General features: G+C 35.6%; 1 protein-coding gene across 3 annotated transcripts in view; it reads left to right on the top strand.

The window, feature by feature from the left end:
• The window catches only part of KIF2A (kinesin family member 2A), a 55,328-nt gene that overhangs the window by 22,464 nt on the left and 13,164 nt on the right, over nt 1-19,700 (top strand). For 2 of the 3 annotated variants that reach the window (XM_027883181.1, XM_027883180.1), the window contains exons 5-15: nt 601-723; nt 1,266-1,366; nt 3,768-3,863; nt 4,649-4,703; nt 7,499-7,661; nt 10,917-11,007; nt 11,137-11,200; nt 11,606-11,697; nt 11,939-12,081; nt 12,817-13,021; nt 16,801-16,911. In XM_027883181.1, the coding sequence (XP_027738982.1) occupies nt 601-723; nt 1,266-1,366; nt 3,768-3,863; nt 4,649-4,703; nt 7,499-7,661; nt 10,917-11,007; nt 11,137-11,200; nt 11,606-11,697; nt 11,939-12,081; nt 12,817-13,021; nt 16,801-16,911 (1,244 nt within the window). The remainder of the gene's footprint in view (nt 1-600; nt 724-1,265; nt 1,367-3,767; nt 3,864-4,648; nt 4,704-7,498; nt 7,662-10,916; nt 11,008-11,136; nt 11,201-11,605; nt 11,698-11,938; nt 12,082-12,816; nt 13,022-16,800; nt 16,912-19,700) is intronic. The other variant, XM_027883182.1, reaches the window with a different exon arrangement.

Genomic DNA, 19,700 nt, shown 5'->3' with positions numbered 1-19,700 from the left:
CAGAAACTGGCATCTTTAGCATGTATAGAATCAAGTTCACACATATTGAATATATCTGTATCCCTTCTGGTATAGAGTCAGAAAGGTTTGTGTCTTCCACTTGCAGGTTGTGGACACATTTCTATTGCTTTGCTCCTCCAGAGATCGTAGGCTCATTGGGGTTGGAGCATTTTGTAACATCTGGAGAATGTGAAACAGTGGGGCTTTTTTTATTACTAGTTTTTTTTGGTATAATCACAATATAAATGAAATTGCAGCATTTTAAGCTTCAGGACTGCATATCCCCAAGTACTCTCTTCATTGTGTGCACACAGTAAGTTGTACTAATTCTGCAGTATTAAAAAAAGTGCATGTGCAGCATATAGTACTTAATAGTTATATTGTGTTAGTGTATAGTGCTAGGATAAAAACGTCTGCATACCAGATTGTCTTTATTAAAATAGACTTTCTGTGAGTTTGGCTCCTCCTAACCCCCAGTAAATTATTTTGTCTGGAAAGGGGCTTCATTTTATTTCATCATAACAAAGCATTTCACAGGTGGGTGAAACTGTTACTGTTACTTTTCCGCGTCCAGATGAGCTTTGTGCGTTTCCTTTGCAGTGGTTGGTTCTGCACGTGCGCGACCTACTCAGCTTCCCGAGCAGTCTTCCTCCTCTCAACAGAATGGTACTGTTTCAGATATATCTCCAGTTCAAGCTGCAAAAAAGGAATTTGGACCCCCTTGTATGTAAACCGTGTATCAAGGACTCATTCATTCTGGGCATTAAATATACATTTTCTTGGATTATGTTGTTGTCCATAAATGATAAATGGTCTATATGCTCAGTTGTCGGTGAGCTTCCTTGAGAAGCTCTTTCAGAGAGCTGTGGCTAAACACATGTTCATTTTTGTCATAACTGCACTAGTATTTGGGATTTGTTTTTTCTTTACCTTCTTTTGACCATAGTGGTGTTGTTTTGCCTTTTTTTTTTGGTTTGTTTGATTTGTCTGGGCTTTCTTTTGATTCAAATCAGAAGATCACATATATCTGTCCAAATATTTTTTGAGGGTCATTGTCCATATATTTTTGATTGTGTAATTATTTTCCATTCCCATGACTTTTTTCTAACAAATTTTATTAATTTTAGAAATTAAAGTGACATAATTATTCTTTATTAATAGTGATTTACTTGAAAATATAATTCTAATTATTGATAAATTAACGTAATTTGAATGTGCACTGTAAATACTGAATTTGTACTTAAACTGAGATCTTTTTCTTTAAGCACGTAGAAAATCTAACTGTGTAAAAGAAGTTGAAAAATTGCAAGAGAAGCGTGAAAAAAGAAGGTTGCAGCAGCAGGAACTTAGAGAAAAAAGAGCTCAGGTTAGTACTTTTAACTCAAATAGGAAACATATGTCATCAAGGGAAGTTTACAAAATTGTTATGCTTTTTTCAGTCTTTAGTAATTTTTATGAACTGTGATAATCTTGAAATATAATGCTGTCATCCTGTATGCAAGTTTTATAAATATTTTGGTGTTTGGTAAAATTTCCCCCTCTTTTTCTTCCCACAGAAATAATTGGTTTCAATTGCTGTCTTGCTGCATGTTCTTCAAAGAACAACTACTGATGATAGCTATTTCTTAGGGAAAATGTATTGTTGAAAATAATCAACCTTTTGACTTTTAGAAAGGTCTGTTATTCTACAGGAGGTAATACAACATTGTGATAAATTGTTCTTTATGATCTTTGATACTTTATAGATCTATTTGAGGCTCAGGTGTGAACAGTGACTTTTAATTTTTCTTTCTTTAAACTAGTCTATGCTTTTACAATTTCATCATGCAAGCAGCTTGGCAGCAAGTGAAAAACTTGTGTGAAAGAAATGAAGTTGCTAATCCTTTGACAAAAATCTCTTAATATTAAGTGACTTTCTGTCACACTGCTGTAAGAGCTTTAGCAAAACTAGAAGTGTAATCTTGTTGGCAGCCCTGTGCTTATGTGTTAGTCTCTAAAGAGATACTATCAATCCGCTGCTGACATGAGAGTTACTACCACCAGGTAAATAATTCAGACAATTTACTTTTCGTGGTTTAATGATGTTTCCAAGTTGACCTAAAATCCCCTATGTTAAATTTGTCCTCTCTATTTTATGTCCATTTACGTGAATACAAAACATTACTATGTCTTTATGTGTGAGGAAGAACCATTTATATATTAAAATACTTTGAAGTGGTGTTACTTCTGAAATTTTCTTTTTATTGCTTCTATGAAGACTCCCTTTGCATCTGAGTCTTAAATTTCTGTATGAGGAAGTTGTGAAATGCAGCAGTAATTGACCAAGCGCTGACTTCTAGTGTGCAAGACCCTTAAACAGGGCTTGAAGAATATTAGGCAAATGCTTTTTCCAGAGTAAGCGCTACTTCTTTCTGATTGTTATAAGGAAACATTTCATCAGGAATACATTTGATGAGGTTTTATTGTCAGCAGCTTTTAGTTCACTGTAATCAGAGTGAATGACATCAAGGTACATTCAGCTTCTGTTTACCAGGACACAGTTTTGTCTTAGGTGAGGGTTGGCTGTGTCACAGGTGCAAAGAATGAGTTGGCTCCCTTTCAGCTTAATAACTCCTATGTAGTGCTTTCTGAGAATGCCTACACTGTATCCACAAACAGCTGATCCAGAAGGAGTTTTATATCTGTGGGGGTAGCCATCAAAAACTTAGTAAGGTCTGAGCACAGATCTGGCTATGTATGGCATGAGCAGCGTGTCTCAAAGTAGTGTAAAACAGGTAGTTGCAGGAAGAAGTGACAGGAAGGTTGTTTAATCATTTCTGCAGAGAACCAGCTCATCTCACAGTAGGCTGAGACTTAGCAAGGCTTGGTGCTCCTTGCATGGCCTCTTAATGTGTCCGTTCATTCTGGTACTGATGGTTCCAGGTTTAAGAAAGGGAGGTCTGAGCCTGTGTCATGGGGTCAGCTGTCTTGGCTCTGTTGGCCTCCTTGCTGGTGGGGTGGGATGAGGGACAGAAAAGTTGCTGTGTAAGCACTGCTCAGCCATAGCTAAAACATCAGAGTGTTATCAACCCTGTTTCCAGCACAAATCCAAACCAGAGCTGCATACCACATTCTTCTGTGGAGAAAATTAAATCTATCCTGGCCAGAATCAGCACAGGCTGGATGTAGCCTACTGTGTATTCTTGGGATTGCGTCTGTGTTTTTGGTGGTTTGGGACCTTTAGAAGAGTTTTTAATGCATCCAAGTAGGAATTAACACAGGACCGGTACCAGGACCAAACTCCTTTAACTAACTTGGATCCAACAGGGTTGTGTTTAGAGCAGCTGGGGTGCCTGCACTGTCTTCTGGGGTGTGTGTTCTGCTTGTATAATGGAGTGTATCTGTGCATCTGTCAGAGTGCCATATGTCAGATTAAGAAGAGTTGACTGTATGTTTGTTTAGTGTGAAGGTTCTGACATAGGCGGGAGTAATTCTCTTGAGAAAGAGTCCTCAATTAAAAGATATTTTCTATTGCATGCCAACCAAAAACATGAAAAAGGAAGCATGTAATTCCTTTTCTTTATGGTCAGTAAATTAGCTACACTAGAACAGAAAAAGGCATTAAACGTACATTAAACTTGCAAGAGACATTTCTCGTGTTTTGGAGAAAAAAATGTTGTTTCAGGTAATGTGTATTTTTCTTATAGGTGAATATAGAAGATACTGAATTTAGTCCATTTTAGAAAACAAAGAGTATAGTAGAAATTTTTTTGCTTACTTTTCCCTAGGATGTTGATGCTACAAACCCAAATTATGAAATTATGTGTATGATAAGAGATTTCAGGGGAAGCTTGGATTATAGACCGCTGACAACTGCAGATCCTGTAAGTACACCAGCAACATGGAAATGTTTTATCCTTCTGTGGCTTCTGGGGTGGTTTTTTTTTTTTTTTTTTGATACTTCTGTCTGTAAATTTGAAAAATAGGTATTTCTAGTATATAATAGTATTCAATATAACTATTCAATATCATTTTTTCAATAATTTGATGATATTGCAAATAGTAGGCTGAGAGTTCTAGGTTACTAAATTATTGTTAATTATGTTTGTTAAGTATCTTTTTGCTATTAAATAATGGCAATATGTACTAAGTAGTCAGTCAGCCTTTGTATCGTAAGTTTTCCTGGGATGCTAGAGAATGTGCACATGAAACCATTAAACTTCTCTGAAAAGCCCTGTTTAGGATAAATATAAATATTTGATCTTTGAAGGTGATGTAGGCTTTTAGTTTGCATAGGAATCAAAGGAGCAGAATCCTTAAATTATGAAGATTGTCAAATCTCTGTGGAAATCAGAGATTGTTACAATTTCTGTCAATAGCATATATACCTTACTAAAGTTAGATTTGCTTAGAAATAGTCCAAGATGTATAGGGTTAGATCACTGTTGGCAGGAAGTTTTGTTAGTGGATAGTTCTCGTTTTTGGGTTCAAAACAAGAACTGCTATTGTGCAGACACGAAGGGGCTTTTACATGTTCCAATGACACTGTCTTGGAAATTTCTCTTTTTTTAAATGATTGGTTAATTAATTCAAGAATAGAAGTAAAATGAAGTAAAATATCTTAAAAATGAAATAGTAGTATAGTTCACTGAAAAACTTTCCTTTGCAGATCGATGAGCACAGGATTTGTGTTTGTGTACGAAAACGACCACTCAATAAGAAAGGTATGATTACTGAAGATTCTGCTGACTTATTTATCTGAAAAGCTCCTTCTGATAATGATATTATTTGTGCTAAGGAGCTGTAGAAATACTGATCAAAGGTGAAACTTATACTAGACAATATGTTTGATGGACCTAGGAAATTCGTAGAAGTGTCATAACCTGGGTAGAGATGGAAAGAAAAGTAGTTTGACTGTCACAATTTTATGGATTGGGAGCTGAGGCACAGAGAGACTGCCATTTTCTTCCAAGGACATCTAGAATGTATTTAGTTGATCTGGAAATTAATTCTACTGTAATTTCTTCTGTATTCTTACATCTTGTTAGGATCATTGTTATTTTAAAGTATCCTTCAAGCGATCTGACTAGAGAGTTACACAGTGAAAACTTTCATACACATTTTTGTACATGTGTTTTTATACTTTCAAGTGGTCTTGAGTCAAACATCAAGACAGCTATTCAGATGCTGGTGTCTTATGAATGGTAGGTGCCCAAACATGTTCAATATATCCTTACTGGGCTAGTGAATTACAGACAAACAGGAGACTTGTATACCCTGTAGCTGCTGCTCAGGGCTGGGCAAACATACCTTAGAGCATATCACTCTAGAGCATACATACCACTAAAGAAAAGCTATTAGGTACTAAAATAACTCCTTAGTGGCTTTTTGTGTGTGTGTGTGTGTGTAATGAGTAGTACAACTATTTTTTTTAGTGCCTGCTTATCATACTGGAGTCTGTATTCCAAAAAAAACCCCAAAAACTGTTCAGGTTTCAACTCCAGTTAAATCTCAATCTTCCTAGGAAGTTCTTTACTTTCAGTGGGAATGAAAGAACTCAAATACTTCTAGATTGCAGCCTGTCAGAATCCAGTGTTGAAAGATATTTCTTCCCTTCTCTGTCTCTTATAATCTGTTTAGCTGAAGGACTCAAAAGAGCATCACTCTGATGCTGAAACAACATTTACTATTTTTGTGCTGTAAGAACTATGAAGAAAATGGGAGAATTGTTTTCCCTTTCTCATACATAAGTTGATACCTGTATATAGTTAGGTTTCGTTTTACTTTTCCCCTTCACATTGCTGCTTCTATTTTTTTTCCATTTTTATTTTTACCTATTTCTTGTACATTTGGGACAAATGTCACCTTCTACCTGTGCTAAAGTTACAAAGGGGCATTACAGTAAATGAGAAGAAGTTGTCTTTAGACATGAGTTTGGATTCAGAAGTAGAATTTGATTTTGTGAAAGTTGCATTTCTTAGGTATTAGTGATTTGGAGCTATTAACAAAGTAGATCAGAGGTGTCTGTAGAAAGATGAATGTCTAAGTGAAAACAAGGTTGGCACTAAAGCCATTTTACATTTCTAAGAATAAACTATAGTAAAAAATGTGTTAATTAAATAAGCAATATGCAGAGAATGACAATCTAGTACTCACATGATACAATCTTCTGGAAACACTTCATAAGAAACAGTATTTCTCATAGAATCGTAGAAAAGTATAAAATAAGTAAAGATACTAGACTGTAACCTTATGAATAGAAAAAATAAAATTAATTTGTTTTGTAAACTCACAAACACAGTTCTATCACCAAAAACTTAAGGAGTTCTCAGCACCAATTGGATCGGCTTTTCAGGAAGTAGGTGTTCAGAGTGACATTTCAAGATTTTATATCAGTGACATATATTTATAATTGTGAAATATATTGTGGGTTTCAGAGACACTATTTCTAATTTTAATCAACAAGGAATGCAGGTTCTTATATCAAATAGATAGAAGCAGGTAACTGTGTTATTCCAAACAATTGTTTAAGAAAATCATCTTTTGACTGGTTAAACTATGAAGTTTTTGCTGCAAAGAATTGTCCATCATGCATTTGTTTGTACAGTGACTAGAATGGATGTTTCTGTTGGTGTGTAATGTAATGCAATGGTAACCATTGTATTGTTTGATCAGGATGTTAAACCATGAAAAGGTTTCTATCTGATTATATAGAATCACATCAAATTCTTGAACTGCATGCCTTAAGAAATTTTACATACAGATGCAAATAGGACACATTATTGGTTCCTGATGGTACACACAAAGGTTCTTTATTTTTGTGCATCTTTTGGATCACTGGGTTCTCTGGTTTGCTGACTCATATATCTTACAACAGTTAGCAGTAAATAGTAGTGCTGAATAGTAATTATAGCCTGGGATGTCACTGTTGAAGTCACAGTGGTAGGATCATTAGCATTTTCGGCTTTTTCTGCTTACAAGGTAATTTTTAGAAACGATTTTAATTTTAGAGAAATTCTATATTAAAGGTGTGTATTGTAGATCATAAAGGTATTAATTTCTTTTGTGTTTCCAAGTTTGACTGTCTGAGCACTGTAGGACTTTAGGCATCTAGTTTCTCCACTGGGAATTTAATTATAAGAAGTCAAAGAGTGTGGAAGTGTAAAAGAGTATAAAACCTCTGAGGAAAAATACCTCAAATCCATTAAGAGTGTTATGAAATACATAACAAGCTACAATGATAATGCCGTAATTAATGATATAGTTTTTCTAATCAGTGTTGTACAACATCTCTTTCATTTCTAGCAACTGGTAAACTAGATATAGACTAGATGATGACTAGACTTCCAGAATGAAATCTCTTACTTAGCAGATAACTATCAGGGCATCAGAAGCCCAAATCCATTGCAGTGTTGCTACTTGGAGGAGCTGTGTTATCTGAGATAAAAGTGTAAACAATGAAAAATGTAAAAAATAGTTATGTGTTTTTAGTTAAATATATATTTCACTTATTTTATAGAAACTTTAATGAAAGACCTTGATGTAATAACAATTCCTAGTAAAGATGTTGTGATGGTACATGAACCAAAACAAAAGGTGGATTTAACAAGGTACCTAGAAAACCAAACTTTTCGTTTTGATTATGCCTTTGATGACACGGCTCCTAATGAAATGGTTTACAGGTATGTGTATATGCTTTTTTTTTGGTGTGAATCTTTTTTCTCATGTTTTTTCCATGTTAATAATTGTTGCACTTATCTTGGTCATAGGCTTTATTCCTATTCTCTGTGTTACCAGAGTGTTATATTGCTACTTCCATTCTTTTGGTTGTTTACTTTTGTTTTAACTCTTTATTCCTAATTCTTCACCTGCAATGTCATCTCCACTTCTGTTGACTTCATTCCTGCTGGTTTCCAGGCTGTAGGAAGTATTGCCTTCCTCCTCAGCTACTGATTACTTGAGCCTGAAACATTTGCCTCAGGGTTGTTGTCTTTTGAAGAGTGTGTATGCAGCACCTGAGGAACCTGAGTCGCAGCTTTTGTTCTTCAGGAAACCTGGAAGAAAAGGACAGCCCTAACACCAAAGAGTTTGCAGTTTGAATATAGAATAATTAAGATATGTAAACAAAATCAGTAGAGAGTGGGGAAAGAGTACAAAGAAAGTGAGAGAGTTTGTAGTGCTGTATTGCCAAGATACCTAGCTACCTTGTCTGCTAGAAGCGATCTGGCTGATATAACATGGAAGTGTGTAAGTTACCTTGCTTAAAATGCCAAATCTTTTTGATTTAAAGAACAATGGCAGCAAAGATACACATCCTCTTTCAGGCCTATGGAAGTTGGATCTCCGTTTTTTCCTTTACTCAACTGCTTCACTTCCACTGCTGATACAGACTAATTTGCCTTGTCCAGGTCACTAAATGGAGTAGATACAATCGCAGGCAAGGTTAAATACCCCAAGTGGTCATAATCTTGGTACAAAATCTAAATGCTGGGAAGCATTTTGCTGGGAATATTGATATTAAAAAGAATTTGGTGAATATATTTTTCCTTGTGCTTAGGAAGTGCTTCCCATAGCTTTAAAGACTATTGGCAGATGAATATCTTAATTCTTGGTTTTTTCCCACAGCTAGGAAGTGAAAGTTAGGATTGTGACCTGATTGACTGTGGGTGTTAGCATCCTGTCAGTGGATAACAGAAAATTCACAATAAAAGAATTCTTAAAAGGCTGTGAAAATAAAAACTTATATCTTATGCTTGATATAATTAGAGAAGGGTGGTGAAAGGAAAATCTCATAGTCTGTTAGTTTACACTAACAAGAGACTTCTAAACAGCAAAGCTGTGTCCTTGGAGATTTCTTTCTTTGCTAGTTTAGTGCTAGTAGCATCTTTCCTTTCCTTGGTACTGAAGAGCTGTGGGAGAGCCAGCTGACTTGTGATGTTTGAAATAACTCTCCTCCTTCTTGACAATCCATTCTTATAATTTCCCTCCTTGCTGTTCTTTATCTGTGTGAACATAGTGTTTAAATGTGAGGGGTGGTTTTGGTATACAATGTTGTTTTATTTTTGTACTGAATTTTCTCCAGACGGTTTTTATTAGTTATGTAATACATTAATGACAATATAGGAAAATATTTAAGATTGTTGTATTCATACTGAAACAGTAATCAGTAGTCTTTCTTGCCCCTCATATGGAACAGTAATGATCATTACTTGAAGGGCAGTCTGCTCCAAGGTCTCCTCTAATAACAGAAGTAAGAGCAAGACAAGATTATCATGTGCTCTCACCAGAATTTCAGGGTCACTGTGAGGAAAACAATATTGTGTCAAGTTGTGCCAGTTCTCTTCAATGTGCTAAAATTACTATATGTCTGTACTGAAAAAATGTTCTCTAGTTTGAGATAGAGAGGTGCTACTCTATTATTATTACCACCATTATTACAGTTTTTACCATTACTGTTATTACTTTGCTTAATTTGTATATTAAGTATTTTTAAATCCACGAACTGCAACACTGAGGTGCAAGTTTTTGTTAATATCAGAAAATACTCACTAGTTTGAATGTTTTAAAGGAGAAAAACTTCAGCCCCAGGGCAGGGGGTGCTGGTGGGCAAACCCATGACAGCATTTCTGAAAGAACAAGATTGCAAGTAAAAGTTCTAGTAGAAGTAAAGTTGGACTTTTTGACATAGTCAACTTCGGAGTTGTATGATGCTTTGTGAAAACTTTTCTAAATATGTTTGTAGTTTGCCTTACTTTAAAACAGATATAATTAAGTCCCTTTTTTTATCATTAAGGAAAATAAATAATTTCAAGCTCAATCAAAGAGAAGTAATGGAGTATGCATCTAAGGTGGATAGGCTTTGTGGAATTTTTCATTTTACATATAGAGAGAACAAATGTCAAAATACGGGCATATCCTCTTGAGAACACAGGAAGTGTATATTTAGAAGAAGCAAAAACGAAAGTCTAAGGCTGGTCAGGAGTCATCTGGTATATTCTTGCTGAAAATTCATGACTCTATTGGATGTAGATTTTTTGCATAACCCTTGATTGCTGAATGGCTCAGTCTTGTCCGTATTATTTTCGTAAGTGATCTTGTGTTTGAAAGCAGAATGAAAAAAGGATGTAACACCTCCTTGTTTCTGTAATCAAATTTTCCTTTTTCAGTCGCTTATAGGTAATTTATGTGTAAACAACTGGAGAGACTCTTACCTCCTTTTGTAACCCTCCATTAGTTTACTCTTTGCTTTTGAAGTTTTTAGTGCAATAATGGTGATAAGCAGCTGAAGTAGGAACAATTACTCCATTTTTCTTAAAGTAAAAGTTAATTCTCTAAAATAGGAAATGATAATTCAGATAATATTTTTGATGCAGCAAGAAGTACCTTAGGAATTACTAGATTTTTTTCATTCAACTTGGGTATCCATTTTCATGACCCTTTTCTCAATGTATGCACATTCTCAAAATACTAAGATGTGCAATGTTGTGGCCACTTGTCTTTCAAATTTAATCTTGGAAGTTGATTTGGGGAGCAAAAAACCCTACAGCTGAATTTTACTATTGGCAAAATTCATATCTGCTGCACTGTCTTATTTCAATGTCTTCTTATTCTGTCACCTTTAGTGCAAGACTCCATGATCTAAATTGTGATGTGATGGATCATTAAACCAGGGAACTCTTTTTCCTTGGGGTTTAAAAGATAATGCTATTGTTGTGATATAAATGAAAGAGACCTTGTAGCTTTTAATTGTTGGGAAATTTTAATGCCTTAGAACTAGTAGTCTTTTAGTTCAGAAATTAAAGGATAAATGTCCTTTGACTTCTCAAAGTACAGGACCAATTTTGTCACTTCTGGTCGTAACGTTTTTGTTATCCTTTTGGTAGTGGCATCTTAAGAGTACTCCAGTTTGTTAAGTACTGTTGTGTTTTGCGTTTAAGGTTTACTGCTCGACCTTTAGTGGAGACCATATTTGAAAGGGGAATGGCCACTTGTTTTGCATATGGACAAACAGGCAGTGGAAAAACACATGTAAGTATTTCTTCTCCATGTCAGCAATACAGTTCTTTTTACATATGACAGATTAGTTCTAATAAGTAAGAAATATATAAGTTACAGTTCTGTGATTTTTATGTACTTTTTAATTTATTTTGAATTTAGACTATGGGCGGTGACTTTGCGGGCAAGAACCAAGATTGTTCTAAAGGCATATATGCACTTGCAGGTAAGACTTTATTGATGAGTTGGCTCTTGGCAGATTAGTTGGGATCAATAAATTTTCTACTCCCTGTCATACAAACATAACAGTCTACCTATTTTGCATTACGGTGGAGCTTTGGTAACATCAAAGGTATTTCTTAGATGTGTAGCCTTTACTTAGTAGTGTAAATACAGACTGCTTCAAAAAATGAAATAACAGAGGATTTAAGTTTACGATTTTGGAGTCTTCTGCATCTTCCAGTGTAATGTGGCCGTTTAAACTGCATTGTTTTAGACCTAGTTACTGATCCTTTCTGTTATTCTTGCCAAATATGAGAGATGCTGTAAAATAGACTGTTACGCATGAATGAGTGTTCACTAAATAAAATAGATGACGAGACTTCTTTTTATTCTGGAAATGTATTCACAGCTCGTGATGTCTTTTTAATGCTAAAGAAGCCAAACTATAAGAAGTTAGAACTTCAAGTATATGCAACATTTTTTGAGATCTACAGTGGTAAGGTAAGTACCTGGTCTTTCTCTGAGAAAGGAAGAATTTGTTATTCACAGACAAGGTATTGAGCTTGTCACATAAAATATTTTTTTCCTCTTTGTACTAACAACTGTATTTAAAATAATTCTTTACGCTTTCCTTGCAATTATGTTTTTCCATGGAATGGTTTACGTATTTTTATAAAGAATTTGAAACAGGAATGTCTCTTAAAGCTTCTCTTTAACTGTTCTGTTTTCTCCCTTCTGTAAGGTTTTTGACTTGTTGAACAGGAAGACAAAATTAAGAGTGTTAGAAGATGGTAAACAGCAAGTCCAGGTGGTGGGATTGCAGGAGCGGGAAGTCAAATGTGTTGAAGATGTTCTTAAGCTTATTGAAGTAGGCAACAGCTGCAGGTATCTTCCATAGGTTACACCAGTTTTTCACTGTACAATAAAAAATCAGAACAAGATTTTTTGGGGGTCTCTATATAGTGATGCCTTTTTAATATGCAGTGGATTTTTTGATGATGATGTCTGCAAGTAAGGAATCTATCTACCTTTTAAATAAAGATATTTGGATTTTCTCTGTCTCCTAGAAAGAAAAACTGCTTTTTCAGTGGGATGTGAATTGCATGCATTATGTAAGCAGCTTACTGACTTAGATTCACATGATTTAAAATCTGGAATGCTGCCAGATTCTTTGTCTCTAAAGGCCTTGATGCATTCTGACATTAAGTGCAGTATTTTTTTCTTTTTTTTTTTAAGATTTGAGCTCCATTGTTTTTAAAATTAACCTTGTGCATGGACTACTGCACGATCAGATAGAAGTGCCATCAGCATTTTATGTCTAAACTCTCTGATAATCTGAAATATTTGAAGATCTGATTATATTTACTTTTAAAAGGGAGGTAAAATGTTACTAATCTTCCATTTCTGATTGAAGAGATGGAAAAAGAGGTATAATTGTACTATGTACATTGAATTATTAGAGTTCTATCTCTAGTGTTCACAATAGTGTTAAACATGCTGTCAACATGTACGAAAACACAGGAATCTGCCTTGAAAAAACTAGCATTGTGAGGTTAGCATTTAACCTGTGTGGTCCTTTACCTATTCGTATGTCCTTCTCTTTTCTTCCCTCACTTAAAGGACATCTGGCCAGACATCTGCAAATGCACACTCATCTCGAAGCCATGCAGTATTTCAGATTATTCTCCGAAGGAAAGGAAAATTGCATGGTAAATTTTCTCTGATTGATTTGGCTGGCAATGAAAGAGGAGCAGATACTTCCAGTGCAGACAGGCAGACGCGACTGGAAGGTGCAGAAATTAACAAGAGCCTTTTAGCACTCAAGGTAACTTAAATGTTTCCATTGCCTTTGAGTAGTAGGTGGAAGCCTACATATAATAGCAGTAACTATTAAAATTAATGGTTTTGCAGTCTTTGCTTGTCTACATTGTCTACTGATTTGACAGGTAAAATAACGTATTGGTTTTACCCTGAAATGCCTGAAGGAACACTTCATAATTCCCAGGTAGAAACAGTACAGAAACATGGGCCTACCCAATTGCATGTAGTTTTTGTAAAAGAAAAGAACAACAAAAACCCAGCCAGAAAAAACGCCGTCTTGAACAGAAAGTCCCCTAGTAGTTGATATATATTTAATATATATGTCTGATATATATTTAAAATGGAAAAGCAAGTGACTTACTTTTGTACTCAAGGTATGAAATACTAATTGGAAATATGCTTACTGATCTCAGTATTTATTTCCTTTTTTTAAATAAAAAAATAAAATTACATTGACAATATATTTATTTACTACTGTTAATATATTCACTAGAGCAAAACAACAGCAACATGTCCAGAAAGAAGTAACAAATCCATAAAAATAAGTCTTGAAAGTTGAAATCCACAGCAAATTGTCTGATACTGTCACTTTACAGAATTTCATACATCAATCCAGGATGCATCAACAGAGCTATGAAATACTATATTCCAGCACTGTGGTTCTATGTAAAAAATCTGAACCCCTAAATCACTATACTTTCTTTTTTATTCCCAGTTTAAATTTGGGAGAAGTCTGGTATCTGACTAAAGAGATCTCACAAAACACCACAAAACTGTGATCTGTAGTATGTCATTACGAAATTGTGTGGCATGTTGAAACATTGGAAGCAGCAGTTCCAAAACTGTGGCCTGTTCTGATTTAACATCAGATGAAACAATGCAGGGAACATGTTGGTGTTACTGTTCTTTCAAACGTAATTGAATAAAGCTGTTTTGTTTTGTTGTGTTTTGGTTTTTGTTGTTATTTTGTTGGTTTTGGCAGTGTGTGTGGGTGTGGGGGGGTGTGTGTGTTTTCAGTTGTTGATTTTGTGCTGGCTAGTGCTTAAACAACATATTTTGGTAATTTTCCTACAAGTTGTCTTTTTAATTATGGCAAAATGTTCTGCTGGTGCTGTACTAGTGATTTTGATCTAAATTATATGGGGAAGGGGAAATAAAAGTATATTGGGGTTTTGCAGAGATCTAAAAGGTGGTACAAGACAATAGAAGTTTCTCAATTATATGTTAGTTTTCCATTTTTTGTCTGCCCCAAAAACATTGCTCAGCCTTTTCTATTTGTATTCAGGACCCTTGAAGTTATTGTCAGTTCAAATTAAACTAGTATGTTCTGAGAAGTAGTCTTTGATGCTAATCCAGTGATGTTTGTATCTGGGTATCAGTCCTGTCTTAACCTATTCAGATTTTTAGTATGGGAAGTTGTTTGTGTTATATCTCTACATGGAAGTAGTGTTGTAATTTTGTTACCTAATTTTCTGAGCTGTGATGAAAAGCAAAAAGGAGTTAAAAAATCTGTTAATTTAGAAGCTGGAGGTGTCCTTCTGTAATCTTTTACTAATAAGGACAGCTCCCATTTCTAACCTTTCAGGAGTAAGCAAACTAAAAATCATTATAGTAAATTAAAATATTTTAATTAAACTTGTTGATTGCCATATCAGTAATTCAGCGTAGCTTTTTACTTTGTAAAAGCTACATTTGTAGCTTTTTACTTTGCAATGTCACTTGTTGAAATACTGTTACTCTTCTTCTTTCTTCCTCTTACATGCGAGTTTATGCACTCTTTATGAAAGTTTAATATTAATGTATAAATTAAAATTAGTCAATTTAATACACTGCCTTGCTTACCTATAAGTATTGAGTCTTATTTTAGCACTTGTATGTGAAATTCACATTCAACAAGCTTCAGACTTTCTGTTTATCTGAACTGTGTCCATTCTGTAAAATTCAGCTGGTCAGTTTTTTCAGGAATCACTTTAGTTAAAGCCAATTTGCCCTTGTGTTTGTTTCATCCTGTATAATGGAATTTTTATTCCAAGCCTATTTTTAGTTCTGTTTTATGCTGTTTCACAACTGCCATGCTTTCTCGGATTATCATCCAACAGTTTCTAGCCTGGCTTCTGGAAGAAGCTTTTTCTAGGAAATTTCAAAACACCACAAAGATGTGTCTTCAGATGAAGGATTAGTTGAACTTCTGTTCTAAATTTAAAAAGCATTTGAAGTATGGTTGTTTATGGAAGTTCTGTGTGCAGATGTGTTAAAAGTGCACCAAGGCCTTGCATCTGAAGACGTGTCTGTAGGTAAAGTGTCAAGGCAAAGGCACAATATAAATTAATGGTCAAAATATTATGATGACAAACCCACAAAAATTTAAAATGAAATTTTCTGAGGAAGTAACTTACTCAGGTCCCGAAGGGTCTTACTTCCATAGGCTTGCAAGGGGACACTTGCTTACTATGGATCTTCTTCCACAGGGTTACAGGGGATAATGGCTTATAAGTCCACCCCTGTTCCCTATGGAGGTCCCTTCCCATGGCAGAACAGTCCTTGATAGACTTCTCGGCATGGGTCTAGCACGGATTTACACACACACGGATCCCAACATCTCACATGGGCCATCTCGCTCCAGCATCAGATTTTTCAGGGTTACAAAATCTTAAACAGCAGTATGGATCCACACACACACGGATCCAAATATCCCACCTGAGTCGTCACTGCTCCAGCACAGGTTTCCCTCAGGGTTACAAATCTCCACCAGGACTCTGCCTCACTTCAGTCCTTCTCAGGAAGTCTTGGTTCTCTTTGGTACATCCACAGACTCCTCTATCAGCCGCATGGGGGGTCTCCTTACTCCAACAAACTTTTACAAGTAGCAGGGTTTACTTTTCAGTCTTTTCCCTGCTGAAGAGAGAGAGCGAAAGGGGGAAGAAGCAGCTCTCCCCCCTTCAAACTTTTCTTCTTTCTCCTCTGGCTACTAGTTTTGACCTTGGAGGTCCCTTATCTCTTCGCTGGAATTTTTCCACAGCGTTTTCTGTCCAAGCAGTTCGTCTTTTAAACTTTTTTTTCTTCACTCTCTTACAAGAGAGAAGGGAGAACTTCAGTGCTACACCTGCTCCCCCCACCCCGGCCCAAGCCAGGGGAGGAGGGAGTCTGGCCTTGCTCGGGCCCGGTACTCCTCTCCCCTACATGGCTGCTGCCCCTAATTTCAACTGCGCCAACAAACCTTCTCTTCCATTTTCTTGAAGATGTAATTAGCAAAGGCGTCACTGGACTTTTGATTGGCCTTTTTGTCCGGAAATTACCTGGACAAAACCATCCTCAGCCCCAGGGATGGGCTGGTGGGCAAAACCACGACAGCTCTAAAGAAAGTCAGTGGTAAATTTAGAAGCAAAGCTACTGCTTTTAATTGGTATAGTTAACACATGTCCCTGTCCTTGATGCTGCTGCTGGCAGAAGTTATAGGTCATTCAGGCTTTTGTAGCTGATAATCAGAAATAATTATTAGCTGGAACATTTAACATCAACAGTGTATTGTTTTGTTGTTGGATACAATAGTTGTAAACATTTTGGATGACACTAATTTTTTAGGTTTCTAAGTCCTTTTTAAGTTCCTTCCTCCCTGCTGAGCTTAAAGAGAGGAAGAAGCCTAACACCGAATCTAAGCTTTAATGGTAAATTTTAATGATATTTTTGGGGAGAGCAACAAAATAAGCATGTAGTTTTTGATTCTGAATTACATTTTTATTTTATTTAAAGAACACATGTTAAAGAACCTCTTTGTTCTTTCAGGAGTGCATTAGAGCCTTAGGCCGAAATAAACCTCATACACCCTTCAGAGCAAGTAAACTTACTCAGGTGCTAAGAGATTCATTCATTGGAGAAAACTCACGTACCTGCATGGTAAGTTGATTTGGTTAACTGTTTTAAGAATTACAAAGAGAAAAGGCACTGTGAATTGAAAGGCACTGTGAATTATGTTTATTGGTCGCTTGCTACTGGCAGTGTGTTGGACTTAAATTTCTCTACTGACACTGTATGTGGAGGGGGATTTCAAGAGAGACATTTCTGAATTGTTGAGGTTGAGCATTAGGAGAAAGTTCTTCATCAAAGGGGTTGTGAAGCATTGGAACATGCTGCCCAGGAAAGTGGTCGTCACCATGCCTGGAGGTATTTAAAAGATGTGTAGATGTATCACTTAAGAACGTGGTGGTGGGCTTGGTTGTGTAAATGGTTGGATTCAATGATTTTTAGAGGTCTTTTCCAAATCAAATGATTCCTTGATTTCAGATGACTTGTTCCTGTCTCACTTTTTATTGACTCTTCTTATTTCTTCCTTTAGTTTTCTAGTTAGGCAGGTAGCTAGAAACACTTCTAGGTAGAATTTTGTCAGTTTTTAGTTATAAAATAGTGGTTTTTGTTGATGCAGAATTTTGGGAAAGGTGGTGTAGACTGGAAATACAGAGATGAGTTACGATCTTTAAATGACAAAGACTAAAAGTTGGTAGCAAGGGCATCAGCGTATGCTTCAGGTTGTTTAGAGGGAAGTTACTGGGATAGATGGAATGAATAGCTGTAAATAAATATGTAAAAAATATATGTGTGTATAATATATAAAATAGAAATCAAAATTATTGAAAATAATATAAATTATTATTAGCTATTATAAATATATAAATACATGAGTATATATAAATATGTAAATAGTTGTTGAATAGTTGTAAATATGCATTTCCATCAGTCTGAAAAACAGAATTCTTCTGACAGATGGAGGAAAGAACAAATAAAAGCACTGACATCCAGTAGTCTTATTTGTGCATTCTTAACATTTCTCCTTATGAGAAAACAAACTTTCTGCAGTGCACACCTATTACTAAGTTTGTTTGTGTTGGTTACTTTTCACAGACTCCTTGGAATTACTTAGTCTGGAGACCAAAAAGATCTGCAGGCCACAACGTGAAAGCTGTGGTGTTAGGGCAGCCTAGTCTTCCCTTTAGCTGTTAGGTATGACTCTAATTTGAAAATGGTGATAGGATAGTATTTATTAACCTACCTTTCTGCAGTTTTCTGGTGAAAGGACAGGATTGTTTTCTTTCCCTCTGAGACACACCTAGCTTAAGATGCCCCTGCTTACTGCAGAGGGGTTGAACTAAATGACATTGAAGAGTCTTTTCCAAACCAAATCATTCTGTGATTCAATAACTTCATAAATCCTATCCAGGATCGATCAGAAAGCTAAATTGTGCATCTCCAGCGAGTGTATCCACACTGCTGAACGAAATTTGAAAAGTTAATCTGTTGGTAGTTACTCTCTGCATTTTGAATAATTAACATTTGTGAATATTTAATGGAAGTTCTCAATTAAGGAAAAAATCCTCTCTGAAACTGAGTGGAAATATGCTTGAATTATGTTTTTTATTTTCTTATTCAGATAACTACAGTTTCTTCACAATTAAGCAGAAGAAACTTCTTTCAAGATGAGATCCTGCTTTCAAACTCATTCTTCTTTTATTTTTCCCTGCAGTTCTTAGCAATAGCAACACTAGTGACATTCTGGGTTTAGTGTTTGTTTACATGTAGTTTTTTAATCAAGAGTTTAATCAGCAAAGTTTATCTTAAGATACTGTCATTGTTTAACCCCAGGCAGCAACTAGGGAATTTCTCAACAAGACAAAGATTTGATCGAATGTTCTAGTGTGCTGTTTGAGTAAAACATTTTGCAACTATGTTGCGCTTTTCAGTATGGAATGCATATAAAACAATGTAGTAAATCTTGCGACTTTAACTTACCAAGGCATTCTTGGTATAGAATATAGAATATAGCCTGGTATAGAATACCTGCTGCGTGTTTTCCACTTGTTTTATGACATATATAGCCTATAGAATATATAGAATATAGCCTGGTATAGAATACCTGCTGCATGTTTTCCACTTGTTTTATGACATACTAATCTGTAAGGAGGATATTTGAGCAAAATTCATTCAGTAGTTTCTACATTTTTGTGACTTTTCCTTTTAATGTTTATGGACTCCCTGTTGCAGTTGTAAAATGTATGTCTTTAGGGATGGAGTAGACTCTTCTGTATATAAAATTAAACTATGATTTGGAAATATATTTTTTCAAATTTCAGAAAAATATTTTGAAAATAACTTCATAACATGGATGGTCATGACTAGGATCTGCTTTATTCAAAAGGAATCCAGAGACATGCGGTCAGCATAAATAGGTTTTTTTGAACTTTGTTAGTCATTGCAGTTTTACTGCTCTTGTCCTTAGATTGTTTGAGAAACCATTTAGTAGGATAATTTATCACCATTTGAAAGTTGCAATGTGACTACATAGAATAGTCTCATTTTTTAACCAGTGCTGCTCCTTGATGTGCTGCAGTCATAGCTGAAGTGCCAGACCCCTAAGCCCTCCAGGGTGAGAGTAGGAGCCTGCAGACTTCAGTGTCCCAGCAGGGCCATTGATGCCACTGTGGTGGCTTATAAGCAATGCAGACATATGCAAAATAGGAAGAATAGTAATTTCAGGTCTTAAAGATGCTCCTGTTTGTAAGTAGTAGAGCTTTTTCCATCCTCATTTGAAATTCAGAATGAGGAAGCAAGTGACAAAGAGGTAAGAGTCTTCTTGTCCTGCCTGGACTGGGCTTTTTGGGGCATGAGGAGATGTCGTACACGAAGACTTGTGC

Source organism: Empidonax traillii, unplaced genomic scaffold (assembly GCF_003031625.1).
Source record: "Empidonax traillii isolate 1590-97213 ecotype Southwest subspecies unplaced genomic scaffold, ASM303162v1 scaffold120:size1031401, whole genome shotgun sequence".
Classification (NCBI taxonomy): Eukaryota; Metazoa; Chordata; class Aves; order Passeriformes; family Tyrannidae; genus Empidonax; species Empidonax traillii.
The sequence above is the reverse complement of the archived record's forward strand: the minus strand, read 5'-3'. Positions and strand labels throughout refer to the sequence as shown.